This window comes from Castor canadensis, chromosome 16 (assembly GCF_047511655.1).
Source record: "Castor canadensis chromosome 16, mCasCan1.hap1v2, whole genome shotgun sequence".
NCBI lineage: Eukaryota > Metazoa > Chordata > Mammalia > Rodentia > Castoridae > Castor > Castor canadensis.
The window spans coordinates 48,324,316-48,347,162 of record NC_133401.1 but is presented as its reverse complement, the minus strand read 5'-3'; the positions used below and the strand labels follow the sequence as shown (position 1 = coordinate 48,347,162).

The 22,847-nt window shown below is 38.5% G+C and overlaps 1 protein-coding gene across 4 annotated transcripts in view; it reads right to left on the bottom strand.

The window, feature by feature from the left end:
* Positions 1-21,600, bottom strand: part of Commd10 (COMM domain containing 10) — a 157,870-nt gene extending 136,270 nt beyond the window's left edge. For 2 of the 4 annotated variants that reach the window (XM_074056992.1, XM_074056993.1), the window contains exons 1-5: positions 21,473-21,600; positions 19,929-20,019; positions 17,154-17,264; positions 15,304-15,459; positions 14,529-14,594 (exon numbers count right to left, since the gene is read on the bottom strand). In XM_074056992.1, the coding sequence (XP_073913093.1) occupies positions 14,529-14,594; positions 15,304-15,459; positions 17,154-17,264; positions 19,929-20,019; positions 21,473-21,513 (465 nt within the window). In that variant the 5' untranslated portion in view covers positions 21,514-21,600. The remainder of the gene's footprint in view (positions 1-14,528; positions 14,595-15,303; positions 15,460-17,153; positions 17,265-19,928; positions 20,020-21,472) is intronic. The other 2 variants (XM_020171572.2, XM_020171573.2) reach the window with 1 other exon arrangement.
* Between the last annotated feature and the right edge of the window lie 1,247 nt (positions 21,601-22,847).

Below are 22,847 nucleotides of genomic sequence, written 5' to 3'. Positions count from 1 at the left end.
AAACTAGGAAATAGTCCACAGCTCCAACCCTAACCACTGCGGTACAGGGAAAAACAAATCTACAGCCACAAGGTAAGCCAGTAGCCCTGGTGACACCAAATTGGCACCTGTAGCCACTGGAGAAACTCATAGTTCTGGTTAAGTCCTAAATCCAGAGCAAGGACTTGATCTCACAGTGATTCCTCATGCATGGCAGACCAACATTGAGATGAAATCTATTGCATAGCTCCCCACATCTCAGAGTGCTAATCCCCTCACATCTCAGAGTGCTAATCCCAGTGCCATCTTAACAGGGAAGCTACTGTTTGAATCTGTCATCAAGCAACAATCACAAGTCCAGGAGCCTGGGGACACCCTGGCACAGATCTGGGTGGGAGACAGTCATTAGAGGCATCTGTGGAGAAGGGGAAGAGTCAGACATCAGTCACTGAGAAGTTTAAGTAACAGGGAGCTCAGGCTGTGGAGGGTACACCGGTTGGTGACCCTATTCCCTGTGGAATACTGCAGACACTAAGAGCTCTGAATCTGTGGCTGGCGATTCCTCAACCTGCAGAGCTACCTCTGGGCCATATAGCTTGCTGCCAGGCAGGACTCAGAGCTCTGAGCCAAGGTACATCAGATGACTAGATTTCCCCAGTCTCCTCCCTCCCCCATGGCGGTTTACTGCTGCATGTGATTTTCAGGCACTGACACCACAGGCACAGTGCCAAGTTCCCTCAGTTTGCTACCTTGGGTGCAGACCTCAGTCCTCAGTTGCTCCCTTCACTCTATAATGCATTCAGAAGATACCCCTAGGCTTGGACATTTTCCACTCCTGGAGACACAAACTTGGGAGGCTGGAGTGGGTGGGAACCAGCTTAGCCCACAGGCCATAAAGGACTGGGACCGGCAGCAGCTCCCAGTGTACAAAAAAGGGAGGCATCTAAAGTGAATGCAGCCTTGAACTTGACAATTGACCCTTGCCAGCATAGCCCTCACCTGCATACAGCTCTAGTCTGAACAGTAGAAACTATAAGACCCTACATCTCACTATTCCCTGCACCTGGAAGATTCTAATATTAAAGATCCCAGAAAGAAATTTCTCCAATTTTTTGTGAGTTTTCTTAAGTTTTTTTTTTTAACACATTTTTTCTTTATTTTGTAATCAGATGAATCAGATGTTTTTCTTTTGTACTCTTCCTCACATTCTTTTATCTTCACCTTTTCTTTTATTTAACCTTGTTTCGACTTTTTTTTCCCTTTCTCTGGCCCCTCATTAATTTCATTGGATTTTTAAAATACTACTTTTACCCTTATTAATTTTTAACTTCATTTTTGCCATTTTCTATTCTATGGTCATTGGTGATATGGCAATATGCTTTAATTGATTCTAATCATATTTCTGTATCTGATTTGTCCTGGTGTTGTTGCTGTTACAGTAGTTTGTTTTCCTGTCTCTAAATGGTACTTGGTATCACTAACAAGACTCCCATATAAAACTGAAAGAGATAACCACCCTAACAGATGTGCAAATCACAACTTAGAAACACAAAAAATATGAAAAAGCAAGACAATATGACTCCTCCAAAGTTTGTAAGTCTTATTTATTAGAAAATAATAGTTGTACAGAGGGATACATTGTGACATTTACATATGTACCTCATAACTCTTTACTAACTAAACCCAAACCTACAGAAATGGTTGAAATGCCAGGCAAAGAATTTAAAAGTCCATCTTGAAACTGATCAATGACCTTAGAGGATTTAAATTAAAAAATGGATGAAGATAAGAAGTTCATTAAAGATCTGGATGAGAAATTCAAAAACTTGGAAAAGAAATTCAGCAAAGAGATAGTGATTCAAATAAAAAGTAGAAATCTTAGAAATGATAAGCTCAATAATGATAAGCCCTTCTCAACTAACCAGGCAGAAGAAAAATTGTTGGGAATTAAACAAGGTTGGAGAGTTACTACCTTTAGGTAGCATTAAAGAAATAAAAATAAGCAATCATGACCACAAAATTCAAGACATCTGGGAAATGATTTAAAAACCAAACCTACAAATCTATGGCACAGAAGAGGGACCTGAGATATAGACTACAGGCATAGAAACTTATTCAATAAAACTACATTAGAAAATTCCCCAAATCCTGAAAGAACAGTATAAAAGATCAAGAAAACAAAGATCTGTTTCCTTTAAAATGACAAACCCTTCGCCAAACTAGCTGAGAGAGATATCAAAATGATAAGGGGATATCATAACAAATATTTTGAAAACTTACATTCCAATGAATTAGAAAACCCAGAAAAAATGGATAAATTTCTAAATACATATGACCTACCAAAATTGAACTAACCAATTGAACATAAACAATTGAACATAAACCTACACTGATCTACAACAAGCAATGAAATAAAGCAGTACAAAGAGTTGCCCAAAAAAGAGCCCAGGACAGGACAGATTCACTGCTAAATTTTACCAGACCTTTAAGGAAGAACTAACACCAATGTTCTCCAAACTATTCCGTAAAATAGAAAGGGAAGGAATACTACCAAACTCATTCTACAAAGCCAGTACTACCTTGATACCAACACGGAACAAAAACACAACAACAACAAAACTATAGACCAATTTCTCTGGTGACTATAGCTGTAAACATCCTCAGCACAATACTTGCAAACTGAATTCAACCAAAAATTAAGATCATACAGCATGAACAAGTTGGTTTCATTCCAGGGAAATAAGGATAATTTAATATAAGCAAATCAATAAACATAATGCAACACATAAATAGAACCAAGGATAAAAATCCTATGACCATCTCAATAGATACAGAAAATGCCTTTCACAAAATTCTACTTCCATACATAATAAAAGCTCTGAAGAAAACAGGAATATAAGGATCATAGCTCAACATAATAAAGGCTATATATGACAAACCCAAATTGGACTGAATGGGGAAAAACTAAAAGCATTTCCTCTAAAACAAGGAATGACACAGGGTGTCCACTCTCCCCACTTTTAATCAAAATGGTTCCTGAATTATTAGCCAGAGAAATAAGAGAAAGTATAAAAGGGATATAAACAGGAAAGTAAGAAGACAAAGTATCCCTATTTGCAGATGATTTGATCCTCTACTTAGAAGATCCTAAAGACTCTACCAGAAAACTCTTAGATCTGATAAACACTTTCAGCAGACTAATAGGATACAAAAATCAATATACAAAATTCAGTAGCTTCTTCATATACCAATAGCAAATATGCTGAGAAGGAAATCAGAAAAACAATCTATTTACAGTAGCATCAAAAAAATTAAATACCTAACCTTAGTTAGGTTTATTACTACAATGAAACCTACAAAACACTGAAGAATGAAACTGAAGAAAACACTGCAAGATAAAATAACTGTCACAATTCAGAAATCAGCATAATTAATACTGGGAAAATGGCCATATTACCAAAAGTGATCTACAGACTCAAGGCAACCCCCATGAAAATTCCAGTGGCATTCTTCACAAAAATAGAAAAACCCTAAAATTCATATAGTAGCACAGAAGAGCTTGAATAGTCAAAGCAATCCTGAGCAAAAAAAGAACAGTCCTAGAGGTACCACAATACCTGACTTTGAATTGTACTACACAGTCATACTAACAAAAACATCATGGTTCTGGTCCAAAAAGAAAAACAGACAGGCAGACCAATGGAATGAAATAAAAGACACAGAAATAAACCCACACAGTTACAGCAATGTCAATCTTGATAAAAATGCCAAAAACATACATAGATAACCCCTACCACCTAAGAAACCTTCACCCTGGTCACAGCTGTAATAAACAAAGCTGATCATCATACAGATATCATTACATTGTTGTGGACTGATAATGTGCTAATCCATGTCACTTCCCGCTACTAGATGCCATAACTCTTTGACATTACCTATGTAGTGCTGTAACTATTCTGAGAATGTATTCAACAGCATTCATTAGGTACACACTCTGCCTAAGGTACTATTTTTGGGTTGAAGGTATAGTAGTGAAAAAAATGAATAAAAATACCACCTTTCCTAAAGCTAACAATCAAATGGGATTAAAGATACTTTGAAGATAAAGAAGTGAACAATATAGGATGGCATGGTAAGTGCCAGGGAAGAAAATAAAAACAAGGAGGGAAAAGAAGTACTGGAGAGAGTTTATAATTTTAAAGAATGTGGCCAGAAGAAAATCTGAGAAGGCAACAACTGAATAAAAACCTAAACACAGCAAACACTGGCTATCTAGGGTAAGGCTATTCCAATCAAAGGAACAGCAAGTGCAAAGACCTTAAGTCAGGCTGATTTGAGTATAAGAAAGAGGGCAGTGATGACACAGCAGAGTGATCAAGACGCAGAGTAGTGAAAGACAAGTCAGCAAGGCCTTCAAGGCTTCTGTAAAACTTGGGCTTGTTAAGAGTAAGATGAGACTTACGGGGCTCTGAACTGAAGACTTAGCAGGTCCAGTTTGGCTATGACAGTGCCTTAGTCCATTTTCTGCCACAATAAGAGCAAGTAAACTATAAACAATGGTTTATTTAACTTCTAATTCTGGAAAATAGGAAATCCAAAATCTAGGAGCTGCATATGGCAAGGGCCTTCTTGTGTATTACCACAGCAGACGATCACATGATGAGAAAGCACGTGAAAAATTAAGGGTAGGGGAAGAGGCCTAACTCCCTTTCATAACTAACTCCCTCCCTCACAATTGTCTTACCCATTCCTGAGGAATGGTACCTAAGACTTAATCCTCTTTTTCAAAGTCCCACTTACAACAATGTTGCACTGAGGTTTAAGTTTCCAACATACAAATTTTGGAAGGCACATTCAAACCACAGCAATGAGAATAAACTGAAGGGGGACAAGAGTTGAAACAGAAAGATTAGCTAAGAAGTGCCTGAAATAAAACCAGAAGAAATGTAGTCTGATCCAAGAAGATGGTGTTAGTGAAAGTGCCATGAAACTGTCAGACCTTCTCAATATATTTTCACAGTAGAACCATCAGGATTTACTGATGCACTGGTCATAGGATGTGACAGAAACAGAATGTAAAGAATGACTGCAAAGGCCCTTTACACATGAAAAAAAACAATTTTTTTTTAAAAACTCCAGATTTAACATTAACTGGGGTACAAAAACAAATACAAGAACAGTTTTAAGAGCATGATCCCAAACCTCAGTTTATTTTTCTAATGTTAAGTTTAAGAAGCCCATTAGGTATCCAATGAAGTTATCAAGTAGGCAAGGCCTGCGTAGAGAAAAACTATAAAGTCTGGAGTCTTCGTGAAATTACCAACAAAGTACATATTGACAGAAAGGAGGGAGGTAGAGGGAGGGAGGAAAAGACAGGGACAGAGAGACAGAGACTAAGGACCAAGCTGTACCACTGCTTACCTTCCACAGGAAGAATTCTCTATTGGACATCTATCTACAGGAATACACAAACAGTAACAGAAGCTCAGAGAGGACTGCCGGGCAATATGGTGCCTACATTACATAGAAGTGAATATACTACACCATATTGTTCAGACGTGAAAATCTTCTTCAACTGTATCCAAGCTACCTGGCACCCAATGACTACCTAGCTCCACAAAGCATACTACACAAGTCTGCAGCATGGCAACTCATTAAGCAGTCTCCAGAGGACATCAGGAATCTGTTGCCCCCTGCAAAAAGTCAAAAGTGACTGAGCCAGGGCTCTGCTGCTACATGAATCCTAGGAGGGGGAAGTGCTTTATTATGAACACCCCGATTTAGGGACACTCCCTAACTCTACCTTCAAGTTTAGACAGCACAAAAGTCTCACTGTTGGGATGACAAGGAATGCACACTTCTTGACCAAAGTTCAAGTTGTAAGGAGTTGTCAGGAAACAACTTTCAAATTGTTTGCCACCTCTGCATACCAAAAATATACAAAGATAATAGTACAAGTTTGAGGAGAATGAAATGTCATTGAATTAATGCTGCCAAAATTGATAGCATTCTGAAAAAGCACATCCTTTTAGGAAGTGCACATCCTTGAATACTATGACCTAATGAGAGAAATTTTGCTAACAGCATGCGTCGATGGTATTAGCAACACCTTTATTCAGTTTGTCAATGGTTCTGGATTCAGGCAATAGCTTACCAAGTAGAAAGTACATTTCTGTTTCAAATAAGACTGATTAAGGGTCTCTTAGATCTGGAGCTCTTCAAACTGACTGCCGCATAAACAGCTAAACCTATCACCTTCTTCTCCATCTGTTTCAAACTAAAACAATGCATTCTATAGTCCCATTTTTAAAGAAGAAAAATTTTAAATGACTGGAATTAAAGAACAATAAAATAAACGAACCACAAAAAAGGTTGAAGTACAGCTAAAACGAAAACAAAAGAACATTAGGAAACGCAAAATACAATTCACACCCTTTTCCTTTAGCTATTATTTTCTCAACCAATAAATAGAAATATCCCTCTTTACAAGAAAATCAAACAGACTGAACTTCAAAATATCATGATTTGTGAAGCAGAACTATTGAGCACTTACTCAACAACCATCTATTGAGAATCCACTATCTCCCAGAGGCCTCTAAAGTAATGAAAATGTAGCAGTGAACATACAAAACTTCCTATCTTCATGGAGTTCATATTCTAGTGATATGGATAGACAACAAAAAGTAAGCAGATAAAATATATACTGGGCCAGCTAAGTATAAACATGGAGCAAATGAGGTAGAAGGTACCATAGATACAGGCACTTTTAACTATGATGATCATGGAGAGATTCACTGATAAATGTCACATTAAACAAAGATCTAAAGAAGGCAAGGAAGCCAGCTATATGGACACCCAGGAGAACTTTTCAGGCAAAGAGATCAAAGGTATTCAGAATAAGCCAGGAGGATGATATTGAAAGTGAAGGTCAGCAAGACAGGCGGGAGCTGAGGGAAGCACAAGTCATGTAGGCAATTGTAGAACTCTCTGACTTCCATCATAAGCAAACTGGACTTAGAGAAGGGACAGAGTAAGACAGTTTAAATGACCCACTTTTGGTATTCCTGATCTAGTATGGTAGAAAAGTATACTACACTAACCTCCTTAAAGATAAAAATTATAACCGCTAAACAGAGTATTTTTATGACAAACTGAAGGCAGTGCAGAATGACTTAAAAAGTTAAAAGGGATTTAAAAAAATAAAATTAACAAATATAAGAGTACTGAAATAACGTCTGGTATTTTATCAAATTATAATGGAATAAAACTATAAATGAACAGCAAGAGAAACTATAGAAAACATACAAACACATGAAGATTGAATAATAATACATTCTTAAACAAACAGTGGGTCATCAAAGAAATCAGGGGGAAATTTAAAAATTCCTAGAATCAAATGAAAATGCAAACACAACAGACAGTGATAGATGCAATGTGGGATACAATGAAAGCAGTTCTAAAAAGGAAGTTATAGCTATAAATGCGTACATTAAAAAACCAGAACAATCCCAAATAAATAACCTAATGATGCACCTCAAGCTATTAGAAAAAGGAGAACAAGCCAAACCTAAAAACAGATGATCAGAGCCAAAACTAATAAAATAGAAACTAAAAAAAAAAACAAAGTCAATGAAACAAAGAGCTAGTTCTTCGAAAATATAAACAAGATTGACAAACCCTTAGCTAAACTACAAAAAGAAAGACAGAAGGCATTAATTAGTAAAACTAGAGATGAAAAGGGATATATTAAATACCACAGAAATCTAGAGGATCCTTAGGCAATGCTTTAAAAAGCTACACTCCAATAAATTGGAAAATCTAGGGAAAAAATGACACATATGATCTACCAAAATTGAGCCAGGAACATACAAAGAAACCCTACACAAATCAATACTGAGCAATGAGTTTGAAACAGCAATTAAAAAAAAAAATCTCCCAACAAAGAAAAACCCAGGACTGGATGGTTTCACTACTAAATTGTACCAGGCCTTCATAGAAGAACTAAGATCAGTGCTCCTCAAACCATTCCACAGAATAGAGAGGGAATGCACCAAACTCATTCTAAGACGCTAGTATTATCCTGACACCAAAACTGGATGACATAAACACATAAAAAGAAATCTATAGGCCAAGTTCCTTGATGAATATAGATACAAAACTCCTCAATAAAATACCTGCAAACCAAACTGAACAACACATGAAAAAGATACTATATCATCATCAGGTTAGATTCCAGGAAGGCAAGGATAGCCCAACATATGCAAAATGACAAACATAACACAGCATATAGCAGAAGGACAAGAATCACATAATCATCTCAATAAACACAGAAATATGACTCTTAAGAGAACCATACAAGGTGAGAGATTCAGGTGTACATGACTTTTCCCAATCATTGTAGCATGGGGTGGCTAAAACTCTAGTAAAATCATGGACATTTTAGCTTCAGGGGGGTCACAATACCATTCCCAGATATCTACTCAAGGAAGATGAAAACATGTCCATAGTGACCTGCACACAAACATTCATAGCAAAATTATTCATAACAACAAAGAACTATAAGCAACGAGTATGTCCATGAACAATGAACAAACTGATTGTCAGACAGTGGACCAATACTAAGAAATAATTCCTGAGTGAATACAAGAAATATGTTAATTGATATTAGTCCATTTAAATTAATTCTAATAACATATGAAACTAAGCTAAGAAGATGAAAATCAAAAAGTGAGGATGAGGATGGAGAAAATGGACTAAAACTGGGCTCTTTCTCTGTGACAGAAATACTCTAGAACCAAGCATGGTGGCTCACATCTGTACTCCCAGCTTCTCAGGAGGCAGCGATAGGGAGAATCACAATTTGAGGCCAGCCCAGGAAAAAAGGTAGCACGACACCATCTCAACCAATAAGCTGGGCATGGTGGTGCACAGCTGTAGTCCAAGCTACACTGGAGGCAGAGGTATCACACACAGTCCAGACCAGCCCCAGTCAAATACACAAGACCCTATGTGAAAAATAACTACGGCAAAATGGGATGGGATGAGGCTCAATTTATAAAGCACCTGCCTAACCAAGTGCAAGGCTTCTATTTTATTAGAAAATTATTACATATATAATTTCTGAGACCCATCAAACAGAACACTTAAAATCTCTGCATATTACTGCAGGTAACTTACATTTCAGCAAAAAAAAAAAAAAAAAATTAAAAGTACAGAGAACACAAGCCTCAGAACCTTTTCTACTCAGTTAATATGAGCACATAGAAAAACTGTAACTTTTACTTGATAATATGCCAACAATTAAAGTAACAACAGGGGCAGGGATTTAAGTTATACATGAATATAATTATACAAACAGCTGTCCTATAAATGAAGACAGCAATGCTAAGAAGCATTAGACCTCAAGGAAGCAAAAGCACGCACTCATAGTTCTATGCAGATATAACAGTCAAATTTTATCTTAAAACTCCCTAATACACAAACACATCATAAGAAAAGGCATCACTGCATATCCTGTAAAGAGCAAGCTACTCCAGAAGCATTTGGAATTTGCCTTTTATGTATTTCTCAAAACCTGATTTGGTAAGGGCATTTTAGAAAATATATACAAAAGACACAGTATATTCTAAAATACCTTTACTCATTTCAAGAACTATGTCTCAGGAAAAAAAATATATTGCTGTCAAAAATATTTGACACATCAAAGAAGAATGAAATCTTATCATTCTCAAGTAAATGGATGGAACTGGACAACACCATTCTGAGCGAGGTAAGCCAGGCTCAGAAGACCAAAAATCATATATTCTCTGTCATATGCAGACTTTAGATCTAGGGCAAATACAGCAATGTGGTTGGACTTGGGTCACATAATAAGGAGAGAGCACATACGGAGGTATGGGGATAGGTAAGAAACCCAAAACATGAAAGTATCTGATGTCCCCATTACAGAGGGACTAATACAGAAACCTTAAAGTAACAGAGGTCAATATGAGAAGGGATCAGGAACTAGTGAAAAGGTCTATTAGAGATGAATCAACTTGGGATGTAACACATTTGTACATGGAAGCAATGCTAGGAATCTCTCTGTATAGCTATCCTTTTCTCAACTAGCAAAAACAATTTGTCTTTCTTATTATTGCTTATGCTTTCTCTTCAACAAAATTAGAGACAAGGGCAGAACAGGTTCTGCCTGGAAGCAAGGGGGATGGGGGAGAGAAATGGCCCAAACAATGTATGTACATGTGAATAAATGAATTAAAAAAAAAATTTGACATGTCAATTTTCACTTACTATACAGTGGGAATACATTAAAGGAACTCTAAACAGAATTTCAGAAATAAAACTAAACACAGTATTCAATTTCTGTCGGAAAGGGATTGGTAATTTTAAAAATGTTATGACTACACAGACATTATAACAAAAATCAAACAGAAAACCCCGTTTGAAGAACATTCTCTATAGACAACATGGGTAAAAGAAGTACACAAATTCTAATAAGGGGTGATGGTATTTCAGTTTTGTGTCTCTCAAAGATTAAATGTTAAAAAAGTAAAAGAAGATAAAAAATGATCAATCTTTTTAATCATATGCTAAAAATAGCTATTGTTAAGGTTATTCTTGGGTCTGCCTCTCCCTGTTTATTAAATCCAAATTTTAATAAAAGGCAAAAAGAGGGGTTTTTCAACTAATCTTTGACAAGGATGCCAAGAACTAGTTACACATAGAAGAACAAAAGTGAGTCCTGATCTTGCACCATATACAAACAATAACTTTGGATCAAAGACTGAAACCTTCTAGATAAAAAGCACAGGGTAAAAGCTGTTTGACAATGGTCTTGGTGATGATTTTTGGACATGAAGCCAAAAGAACAGGAGACAAAAGTAATCAATCAAGTGGGACAACTTGAACTACCAAACTTCTGCACAGCAAAGGGAACAATCACAAAACAAAAGGGAATCAACCACAAAATGCAAAAAAGTATGCACAAGGATCATATCTGATAAAGCACTAATATTCAAAAGATATAAAGAACTCACATAACTCAGCAGCTTAAAAGCAACCCTATTTAAAAACATGGTACACCACCTGAATAGCCATTTTCCCCAAGAAGACATAAAAATGGCCAACAAATATATGGAAAGGTGTTCAACATCAATTATCATCAGGAAAACGCAAATCAAAACACAATGAGGTATTATCTCTGTATGTCAGGAAGGCTGTTTTCAAAAAGACAAGATATGACAAGTGTTGGCAAGAGTACAGACAAAAAGGAACCCTTATACACAGCTGGTGAGAATATAAATTGGTGCAGTCATTACTGCAAACAGTATGAAGGTTTCTCACAGAATTAAAATAGAACTGCCATATGCCTCAGAAGGAGAAGAAATTACTGTCTTGAAGAGATAACTACACACCATTTCACTGTAGCATTATTCACAATGGCCAAGATGTCTGTCAATGAATGAGTGATATTTATGCACAATGGAGTATTATTCATCCATTAAAAATACACTGCCATTTGTGACAGCATGGATGAACCTGGAAGATATTATGTTAAGTGGAGTAAACTAGAGACAGAAAGACTAAAACTTCATGATCTCACTGGTATGTGGATCTTAAAAAAGTGAAGCTCAGAGTTAGAGAGCAGAGCAGTGGTTGCCCAGGGCTGGTCCAGGAGAAATGGGAGATGCCTGCCATTACAGCTTTCAGGTATAAGCACGGGGACTATCGTCAATAATAATACTGTGTTGTGCGTGTGAAATCTGCAAAGAAGGGGGATTTTAAATGTGCTCCCCCACAGATACACCAAAAAAAGAATAGCTGTGGTGATGGGTGTGTTGACTGATGTAGCTGTGGTAATCAGTACGCAATGTATATAAAATCACATTGCACACTTAAAAACACATCATTATTTTTCAACTGTACCTCAATAAAGCCAAAGAGGTATTTTAAAAACTGAATACCTTTTGACTTTTAATTTCAGATTTTTATTTTAATTCTTACTTACTTTGAAGTAAGTGCCACAGAGACAGCTTGCATGGGCGAGCCTCTAGTTCCCATCAAACAAGGTTATAATCACGTGTACACTCCTTTTTTCATTCTATATTAACTCAATGTTAGTTTTTAAAATTCTTAAATGACATGCTTTCATACATGGCTACTTTAGCACCATATCCTAAATAGTCATGAGGATGTACAAGGAAGAAAATACGCCAGCTGTCAGAGGCAGCAACATAATTTTAGAACTAGGTGAGATTCCTACCTCAGCATTCCCTTCAACTACCTGGGGTAACATGGCACAGCTGCCTCACTTTCTGAAGCTTCATCTCCTTACTCTCAAAAACACATAACTTATAAATCATACTCTATAATGCCTGACCAGAAGGATTTTGCAGCTAATATGGACAGGATAGTATAGCATAATGCCTACAGAGTGTGACTATGAGTTAAATTCTAACTTGGCTGCTTAACAGTGGGAAAGTGATTTCCCTAGCCCTTAGTTTTATAGTATAAACTAAAACTATTTGTGAGTTTAGTGGGATGTAAAGCACTTAGACAGAACCTGACCCACCATAAACCTAATAAATGTTATTAATGTACATCTTAATTGTTTGAGACATTAAAATAATGTTTTTGCTATCCAATTATATATGGGGAATTAGCAAAATATAATTTCTCAAGGGCTAATGTACAAGTAATCAACTCTTTCCAACTTCTAGTTTTTTTTAAGGCAGGACCTTGCTACCTCACTATGTCACCCAGGCTGGCCTCATACTCATAATCCTCTAATCTCAGCCTTCTGTGTAGCTGGGATTACAGGCATACACCACCCCAACTTGGGCTTTTTGCATACTTTATGACAACTCATTAAATGACTTCTTAAATAGAAGCTAAAATTACAAAACCATCAGAGAAAAATACTGCTTTAAAAAAAACAATCATCCAGAAAACACTGAAACTTGAAGCATGGAAAAAACATATTTTGAACTATATAGTTTGATTATTTAGATGCAAGAAAACTTGATTCTATTTAAAATAGAAGGAAACTCTAAGTACAGAATAGGCTGAAATTAAAAGGCAAGAAGAGATTTTTCTAAATGAAGACAGTGAAAAAAGAACTTCGTGGAGACAAAATAGAGAATTTATCATCTGTACAGCATGTAAGAAAATATAGAAATTCAAGTGAAACAGCTATGTACAAGACACTGCAGGACAATGAGTACACGAAGTTCAAAAAAAAGAGACAGATGGGCACAGTGACTCAAGCCTGAAATCTCAGGAGGCAGAGAATGGGAGGATATCGGTTCAAGATCAGTCCAGGCAAAAGTTAGCAAGAACCATCTCAACCAGAAGATGGGTGTGGTGAGAAGCACAAGCAGGAAGATCACGGTCCAGGCTGGTTCTGGCAAAAACACAATATCCTACCTTAAAAATAGCCAACACAAAAAGGCTAGGGATGTGGTTCAAGTGATAGAGCACCTGCTTAGCAAGTATGAAGTCCTGAGTTCAAACCCCAGTACACCAAAAGAGACAGACAGAGACAAAGAGTCAGAGAGATGAAAACAATAAATGGGCATTTTCTAAAACTCTATAGCTAACATCTTACTTAACGATGAGAGACTGAATGCTCTCTCCTGAAAACTGAGAAAAAGGAAGGAATTCTCTCTCACATTCAACATCCTACTGAAAGTCCTAGCCAGTGAAATCAGGCAAGCAAAAATAAAAAGCTCATAGATTGGAAAAATAAAACTGTCTATTCACAGATGATGCACTGTCTACTAAAAAAACCACAAAGAATATACAAGTAAAAAAAGCTATTACTAATTAGAAAACTTATCAAGGCCATCGGATAAGGCACTTGCCTAGCATTCATGCAGCCCTGGGTTTGATCCACAGAACCACCATGAAAAAAATTAATTGTATTTCTATTTCTAATATTCTAGCAATAAACAATTAGAAACTAACATTTTAAAAATACACCATCTACGAATGACTCAAAAAAACATGCTGGGCATGGTGGTACACACCTATAATTCCAGTACTCTGTAGGCTGTGGCAGGAGGATCTAGAACTTGAAGTCGTCTAGAGCTACACAGGGAGCTCCAGGCCAGCGTGGGCTGCCTAGAGAAGACGGTATCTCACTTTGGGAGATGGGGGAAGGGAGAATGAAATATTTAACTACAAATCTAACAAGATATATAGCGGATCTGTATGATAAAAATGAAAAATGCTGATAAAAGAAATTAAATAAATGGAAACATGCACTCAATAATGTTAAGAAGCTATTTCACAACAAACTGATCTACAAATTAACCACAATCTCAGTCAATATCCCAGAAGGATTTTTTTAGAGATACAGAAAAGCTGATTTTCAAATTTATATAGGAAGTCAAGAAACTAGAATAGCAAAAACAATTATGAAAAGCACAAAGTTATCAGACTCACACTAGCTAATCAGACTTACTATAAAACTATAATAATTCATGAAAGACGATATTGACACATGATAGATCAGTTAAATCATACAGAGAATCCAGAAAAAGACTCACCAATATGTTAATGCTTTTTGACAAAGGATAATGTGAATGAAAACAATACTGGAACACATGGAGCTCCTACGGGCGGAAAAAAGAACTGTGACCTGCACCTTGTACTTTGTGCAAAATTAACTTAAAATGGATCTTAGACTTGTAAAACATAATTATATAAAACACTTAGGAAGAAACAAAAGAGAAGGTCTTTGTAAAACTAGATCAGGCTACAAACATGAAGCCAAAAGGGCAAGAGGAGTGGCTCAAATGGTAGAGCCCTGCGTAGCAAATTCAAGACTCTGAGTTCAAAGCCCAGTAAACCCCCACAAAAAAAAAAAAAAAAAAGAGCTATGACATTGTGGTTCTTTTGTTTTCTCCAGTGTTCATTTTACTCACTGTGAGCCATCAAGTTAATAGATCTTAACTGAGAACCTACTGCTAAGCACCAAAGCAGATGCAAAGAAACAAATGCATGAGTAAGCAAAAGTTAAAGTAAGTCTTATACATAAGGACAAAGATAAAAGGAATAACACTGTCTAAGGACCTTAAAAGAACAAAAACAGTCACATTCCTATTAAATTATGGGCACATATATTAAATTGTCAATTAAATTTAAATCACAATGTGATAGAAAATATGCTAATATGTAGAAATAATTGTATAGGAATACTGTGTATGTACTTTCTTTTCCTGACTCTACCTTCAACAAAATAAAATACCTTTAAAAACTCCTCAGATATAAAAAGTTAGGCTGGAATTTTGGAAAAATGTCTTATAATAGTGAGTCCCATACCTTGTGGGGGGCCAGAATCCTCTGCCTGAACTTTTCGACTGTGTCCTGGCCCAGCGATGACCAGGCGTTGACAAACGCCTCTGCTTTTTCCTGTCTGAGGCAGACATTCTCTAGTTGCTGCTGCAAAGCCGCTGGCTTCACATTGTGGTACACTGCCTGTCAAAGAGGAAGAATCACACGTTATCCTTCACACTCACAGACCCGGACCTGCAATCAACAAAACTACTAAAATGACCCTGTCAAAAGACCATTCCACACTCCTATCATGGACATTTTCGGTTATTTCACAAATGACAATATCTACAACCAAGAGCTAAAAGACTCAGGGTGAAAAGGTCTAAATTATTCAGACTAAACTTTTCATTTTTGTCTGTAGTTTTTAAACAATCCTAGATCCACTTAATCACCAAAACCTTTTCTTCCTTGATGTATGTAAATGGTACTCTAATTAAAATATCATTTATTTCATTTAATTATTCAGTTTATAGTAGATTCATTCCTCAAATTTTTTTCTAAACAGCTCTCAAAACTAACTTCATTTACCAGTTTCCTAGGTTATTCATAATAAAAATGTTTTAAAAATTTTAACAGTAACACCTGATCTGTTTCTCACACTCTGAAAAACTTTCCCATAAACTTCATCCTGTGCTATCTTTTTCAATTATCTTTTTTTTCCTACTGAAGGCTTACCAAAGGCAAAAAACTAGTCTTTGTTATGATCTGCAATCTATATAAGGCTACAGTAGGTCAGGCATTGGTGGCACACGCCTGTAATCTCAGCTCCTAGGGAAGTAAGATGGAAAGGATTGTAGTTCAAGGGCAGCCCAAGCGAAATTTAGCAAAACCCTATCTTAACAAATAAGCCCAGTATGGTAGTGAATGCCTATAATCCCAGATACACCAGAGGTGGAGGATCATGGTCCAAGGTTGGCCTCAAGCAGCTGGACCCTATCTGAAAAATAACTAAGCAAAATAGGGCTGGGACACAGCTCAAGCACAATGCCTAAGTTCAAACCCAAGTACTACAAATAAAGAAAAACAAAACAACACAGTAGTAGATGCCTGGCATCTTGCCTTCCTACTGCTCAGCAGAATGTCCAGGAAAGTATGTGTCATTCACAAGTATCTAATATTTTGCCAGTGTCCTATTTAGTCTATTGGGTCCTGTTGAGGTTGTATCGAAGCCCAGCAACAAGCCAGGCTATACAAAATGCACAAAAATGTGATCCTGGCCTCCTAGGAAGGTGACATAATAACACACATGAAATAATGAAGACTAAGGATGCACATTTCCTACTGAGATGAACCAAGGACAAAGACGTCCAAGTGAGGGAAGCGCACAAGTGTAAGGTCACCAGCAGTGACTCAAATAGGAGCATCAATAATGGCTTCAACGACAGAGGAAGGGAGGGAGGCAGAAGGGAAGCTCAGGAGTGAAAAGTACTGTGACAAAGTTGCTTTTCTACATTTTTAATCATCATCCTATCCAAATATATCTCTCAAATCATTTATTTCTTTATTAAATAAAATGTGTTCATTTTTCCAAATTATTATTCTATTATTATTCATTAGTATCAACTAACAGTGAATTCAATTCTTTTGTAACTGCCTCAAATTAATAACATCTCAATTCACATTACCAAATCTTTACTAATGTAGTCAACACCTTTTTGTAGGATGAAATGTGGAAAGAAATTATGTACTTAAATGCATAACTGTTGATATTCTTGACTAAAATATATTCAGCTTCCATCTTCCACACTTAAAGAACAGAATGCTACAGATACCAGAGCAGCACAAAACTGTAATAAACAAACCACAGTCAGGCAAATTTAAGGCAATAAAAATACCTGCTCCAAAATAAATGATATTGTTTCAAGAACTAGGTGAAGATCTTGTTTCTCTAGAGAAAACGCAGCCTGAAGCTTTTCCTCTTCCTCTTCACTGAAGCTGCTCTCAGCCTACAAACACAAACAGAAGCTCATTAGCACACACTCAGATAGCACAACTCACACCTGACAGAAAACTAGATGATTCATATACGAAATAGAACTTTGAAGGACAGAGAATCTGTGATGAAAGGACACTGGTGAGCTGGTGAATTTCTAGAAGGCATGCCCCACCCCCATCCAGACTGCCGTAAACAACATTAACTTCTTGTGATGTCTCAGGTGACAACTAGCAGCACTGGGGCTCTGCACTGCAGCATCCTAGGAAAGTGCTAAGATATGGACCATATTCACTTCCACTAAAAAACTCCTGATCAACATTTCTCTTATCTTTCATAACTCCTCTGTCCCATTCCCTGCTTGGCAGGCCTGTCTTGAAGCTCCTCATGCCCCATCAGAGAAGCGCTTTTGCTGCTTCTAGACTGCCATGGTCAGGAACCCAGAGGGCTGGCTTCTCGGAACTCCATTACATCTGAAGCTTTGTGGGAAGGCACATGTCTCTTCTGTGGGGCCAATACAGAAGTACTTTATTGTGCAAGTCCAAAGCTCAGAGGCCAAAATGTTTACTTCCAACCCCTCAGCTGTGGAAGTTCACCTGTCTTCCCTCAGTGTTTCTTATTCTCAAGTTACTCTGTTAACTTGCTCTCAACTCCATAGGTGACTGAAAGTATGAAAGACTACCCTCCTCAGTATCAAGAGCAAAAGATGAGATACCTTTCCTGTTCTGTATTATTTTACACATTTAATAAGACAGTCACCAGCTCAAGAAACAAAGCAGAACTTCTGAATCTCTTGCCTATAGCTTTCACTTTGAGGCTGATTTGTATAATGTTTTATGCTCTTTCCTGAGGTTTAGTGCAATGGGTTAAGGGAACAGCATCTAGAGCAGATTAAATCACTAGCTTACATGGTACTTATAACTAGGTTCTATGTGGATTTCCTCATGGATAAAATGAGGGTAACATTAATATCCACTTGAACTTACTGTAACAAGTTGATGAATTAATAATACAAAGTCATTAGGGGAATACCCATCACAGAGAGAACAATGTGACAAAATGTTGCTGATTCTGTTGTTATTTCTCCTGTCTCTCCAACTGCATCACAAATTCCGTCAAAGCAGGAACTTTGAGGACCTACATTTGTTTTATGTTTCCCATGGCAAAGAAAAGGATCAACTGCAAGAAGTGTACTGAGTGTCAACTGTGTCCGCAGAACATATTAGGAATGGGAGACACCAAAAGGAGTACCACATGAGCCTCGAGACATTTAAGGCCAGAGGCTGCAGACTAGTGAAGAGGATAAGGGATCTGACTGCCTTCTAAAAACAAAATGAAAATTTATGGTGTAGTACTAAAGTGAGGTGAGAATAAGCCAATGGTTTTAGAAGAACAGAAAAGAGAGCAACCAACTTCTGAGAGTAAAACTGTAAAAGCCTTGAAGAATGAATAGCTTTCTCAGTAAAGAAGGGAAGAAGAAACTTGGGAGGCTGTGAGTGTGAGCCAGCTTAGGCTACAAAGTGAATTCCAAACCAGCCTAAGTCACATAGTGAGACCTTGACACAAACACACACACAAATAGGAAAGAGGACATTTGGAGGAGACAAGAGGAAGAATATATGCACAACAATTGAAAAGGTCCATGGCATTTTATAGTTAAAAGAGCCCTGTCCAGTGTGACAGGAGCACTTGGAAATAGGGGGAAAGTAGCCTCTGACTGCATTATACTGGATCAAACACACGTTAGGGGGTTGAAGTTTCCTCGGGGTGGCTCAGGAAGCAAGAAGAGTGTACAGGGAAACAAGTTTGAAGATAACTTATAGTTCAAGGAGAAGATAATGAGGATCTGAACTACAGCTGTGAGGAGAACAGATCTGAGAAGCACTCAGTGGAGTAAGCCATGGCTCTGGGTTGTCTCTTAGCTGAGAAAAGGAAGAGGAAGGGGTGTGGAATCTAACTGCATGTTGATGCCTGGCACCAGGCAGAGGAGTTACTAGGTGCTCCAGAAATGTGTGCTGATGGAATTAAATGTTTATAACCTGATAAGGGAAGTAACTTGGATTAGTGACCAAGTAATGAATTTCCAAACATCCACATGTCCAAAACAACTACGCCTTTGAAATAAAAGCAGAAAAGAAACACAATTAAATGAAAGATTAGGTGCTGAGAGCATATCTCACAGAATTATTTTGAACAGGAAGGATGAAATCAGAATTTTCCCAGAGCATTTTCCATAGAACGTTAGTCTCAAAATATATACCACGATAAAGCAGTTCTAAGGTCAAACACATTTGGAAAATTTTACACATTGTCTTTACTCTTAGATATTTACCACAAACACTAGTATATGAAATACTCTGAAAAGTTCCATAATTTTAAAAAAATTAACTTTGTGGAACACAGAGGTTCCCAAACTTTTGACCAGGGACATTCTTAACTCCCCCATAGACCCAGTGCTCCTGAGAACACACTGGAGAACAATGGATCTCACAAAAAAAGAGAGGGGCTTAGAGGTGCGGCTCAAGTGGTAAAGCACCTGCCTAGCAATAATAAGGTCCTGAATTCAAACTCCAGTGCTGAAAAAAACAGGGAAAAAAAAAAAAACTCTACAAACAATAACAGTTTCAGTGGAATGAGAAGGGAGTTTTACAAGCTATAAAAATACAAAAATACAAACCTTCAGGTGAAGTTTTTGAAGAATTCGGGTAAGCAATCGCGGAAATCTTCCTATGTCTATTGCATTTATCAGCGACACTGCTTTGTTCATGCTAAATAAATTTGAAAAACAAAGTTTCAAAATGAGCTTTTTTAATGTATTCTCTATAGATGTGTATAAAATTAATTTCAAGAATTCTGCTACAGGTGAGTCTGCATGAAAGCAGCTGGGAAAGAGTCAAATATAATCCAAACATTTCCAGAAATACCCCCCCTAAACTGCCCATTTGGCAAGCTTTCTGGTTTGGGCAAAGCACACTAGTTGGGGAAGCATGTGCTCTGGCAGAATGGCAATTTAGTAGTGTTTTCATGTCACCACTTGATTCAGAATGAAAACTCTGAAAGGAGAAGGGGGAGGGGCAATCTAGGGAATTACACCCAAAAACATAAAGAAAATGAGGGAGAGGAGAGCACACACAAAACCATTTGGAGTTACTAAGTATTCAGCTGCTTTAAAGTCCTGTTTCACTTGTAATAATCAACTTCAACTAAGTGCTCAGAACAACTCTGCACCATCTTGGACAAGGTTTACTGTGATTCCCTAGGAACACTCGTTTGAGGAAAACAACAAGCTGTCAGAACCAAAGAAGAAGCTTTAACTGCCAACTCTCTTCTTCCAGATTTCTTCCCAATCCAGGCAGGAAGATGTTATTTTCCAACTTCAGTTGTTTGCTTATATAATTTAGTACTTCTTCTGTATCCACATGCCACCTTCACTGTTATTTATGTTACTGCTACTTAAAATTATTTTATTTTAAAGGTAAACACTGAAATTGGCATGGCTGACAGGCCCTTAAGAGAGGTTGAGCCCAGGAGACCCACAGTGGCCTGGTAGCCTGGGCAAAAAAGAGGTCCCATCTCAACACAAAAAGCAAGGGCTGGAGCGTGGCTCAAGTGCAGACACCTGCCTAGCAAGCCTGAGGCCCTGAGTTCAAACCCCAGTGCTGCCCAAAATGAAGGAAAAAAACAAAACAAAACAAAAGGCCAAGTATGCAAAAGGCGTAGGAAGGAGAGAAAAAATACAAGAACCCACCTGAAAAACTAAAGCAAAAAGAGCTAGGAAGAAGCGGGGCTCAAATGGTAAAGCGCCTGCTTAGCAAGCGTGAGATCCTGAGTTCAAACCCCAGAACCGTTTAAAAAATAATAATAATAACAAAAAAGAGCTTTGCTTCACCACCCTGGACTGCCAGTCTTACCAATCACACTGACGAATTAACTAAAAAATAAGAAGTTGAGAGGCAATGTTGCCCAAGCCTGGGGATATTTATTAAGACTCATTAGGTACTGAATACCTCCAGCCAGTGCAGGTAAGCCTTGCCCATCACTCTCAGGTCAGCGCCTGGGAACTTAAGGATCCACAGACACAAGTAACAGAAAGTCCTACACTGGGGAGCCTCCGCCCGCCCCGAGCTTCTACCACGCCCCACGCCCACCCCCGTGCAAGGCAGGGACACTTTCATGGCAGCCCCGTGCGCGTCACCCGCGAGCGCCCCATCCGACAGCTACCTGGGGCTCTCGGGCAGCATCTGGGCCGCGGGCGCCGCCATGCTTGCAGCTCCCTCTCCGGCCGAAGGGCATCAGCTGAGCGCAGCCAGCCAATCAGCGCGCAACGCATGGAAGCCCGTGAGGCTTACGTCACACGCCGGGCGCGCGCGTCCTCGGCGCAGCGTGCGCATGCGCAGGGAACCGCGCCCGTTGTGCGGGAGTGCGAGAGAGCGAGGCTCTCTAACCCTGTAGGAGTCGGGGCTGAGCTGTACATCCTTTTATGTTTACATATCCATTTATATATGAGTGAGCATGCCTGGCTAGGCTTGCTGTGCAGGGACGGATGTGCATGGATGTCATGTGCGTACTACACATGTGCAGTAGAGGTAGCATTTTCAATTTTATTTTCATTAAGGCAGTTTTTTTTTTTTAAACTAGGATATATTCGTTGTATCGATCCATTCATTGTGACAATTTCAAGTAGGCTTATATTGTACATTGGTTAGATCATCCTCACCATCTCTCCCCCTCTACCCACCCCGCTCCCCACTTAATTGCAAGAGATTTCTTTGTTCTAGTTCATGTAAGTATAAGAAGTCCGTCAACCATATTCCCTCACCTTAATATCTTTCTTCACCCTTCCCCTCCCACAAGTTCCCCCACATACACACTGTACCTATTTTACAGTCCTGTCTTTCCCAATTAAAGCGAGCCCCACGCATCTGCCCTGTGAGACCTGTGCACCCTCAGCACCACCATCACCAGGTCTGCACCCTCAGGGCCTGAGGGGTGTCCCTGGGTTCCTTCCACAAGGTACTCAGTGAGCGCCTACTGTATGCCAAGCTCTAAGCCAGGAACTAGTGGCCAGAGCGGGGTAGGGGGTGGCGGTGAGGTGGTCAAAAGACCAGCATTCCTGCACTCCAGGTTTTGGCAGCAGTGAAAATGCACAGGTTGTTTATTGGGCCTCTCTTTAGGGTTCAGCAGTCTAGTAAGGGAGATGAACCACTGCAAAAAGTGCTGTGAAGGATCTCCCTGGAAGGCAGGAGCACTATGTGTTTTCACAAAAAACGTTGATCTGCCTTAGAAACGTGGACTACGTTAAGGGAATTCAAAGATGGGAGTAGCAGAGAAGAGGAGCAAGAAAGCGTACAGGACAGGTGGCAGGTGCAGTGATCCTACAGAGATGAGCAGGTATTTCAGGGCCAGAGGTGGAATGAGCAACGGCTGAGGGACAGAAGAAGGCTTTGAGTGGAGTTCGAAGAACAGTCGGGAATGGAAGCTAGAAGAGGGATGAATGACAGGTTTTGGTATTTGCACTTAATCTAGAGAAGAATGGATAGGCACTAAGTGTTGCGTTTTCTTCTCCTCCTCCTCCTCCCCCTGTACCTTCCTTTCC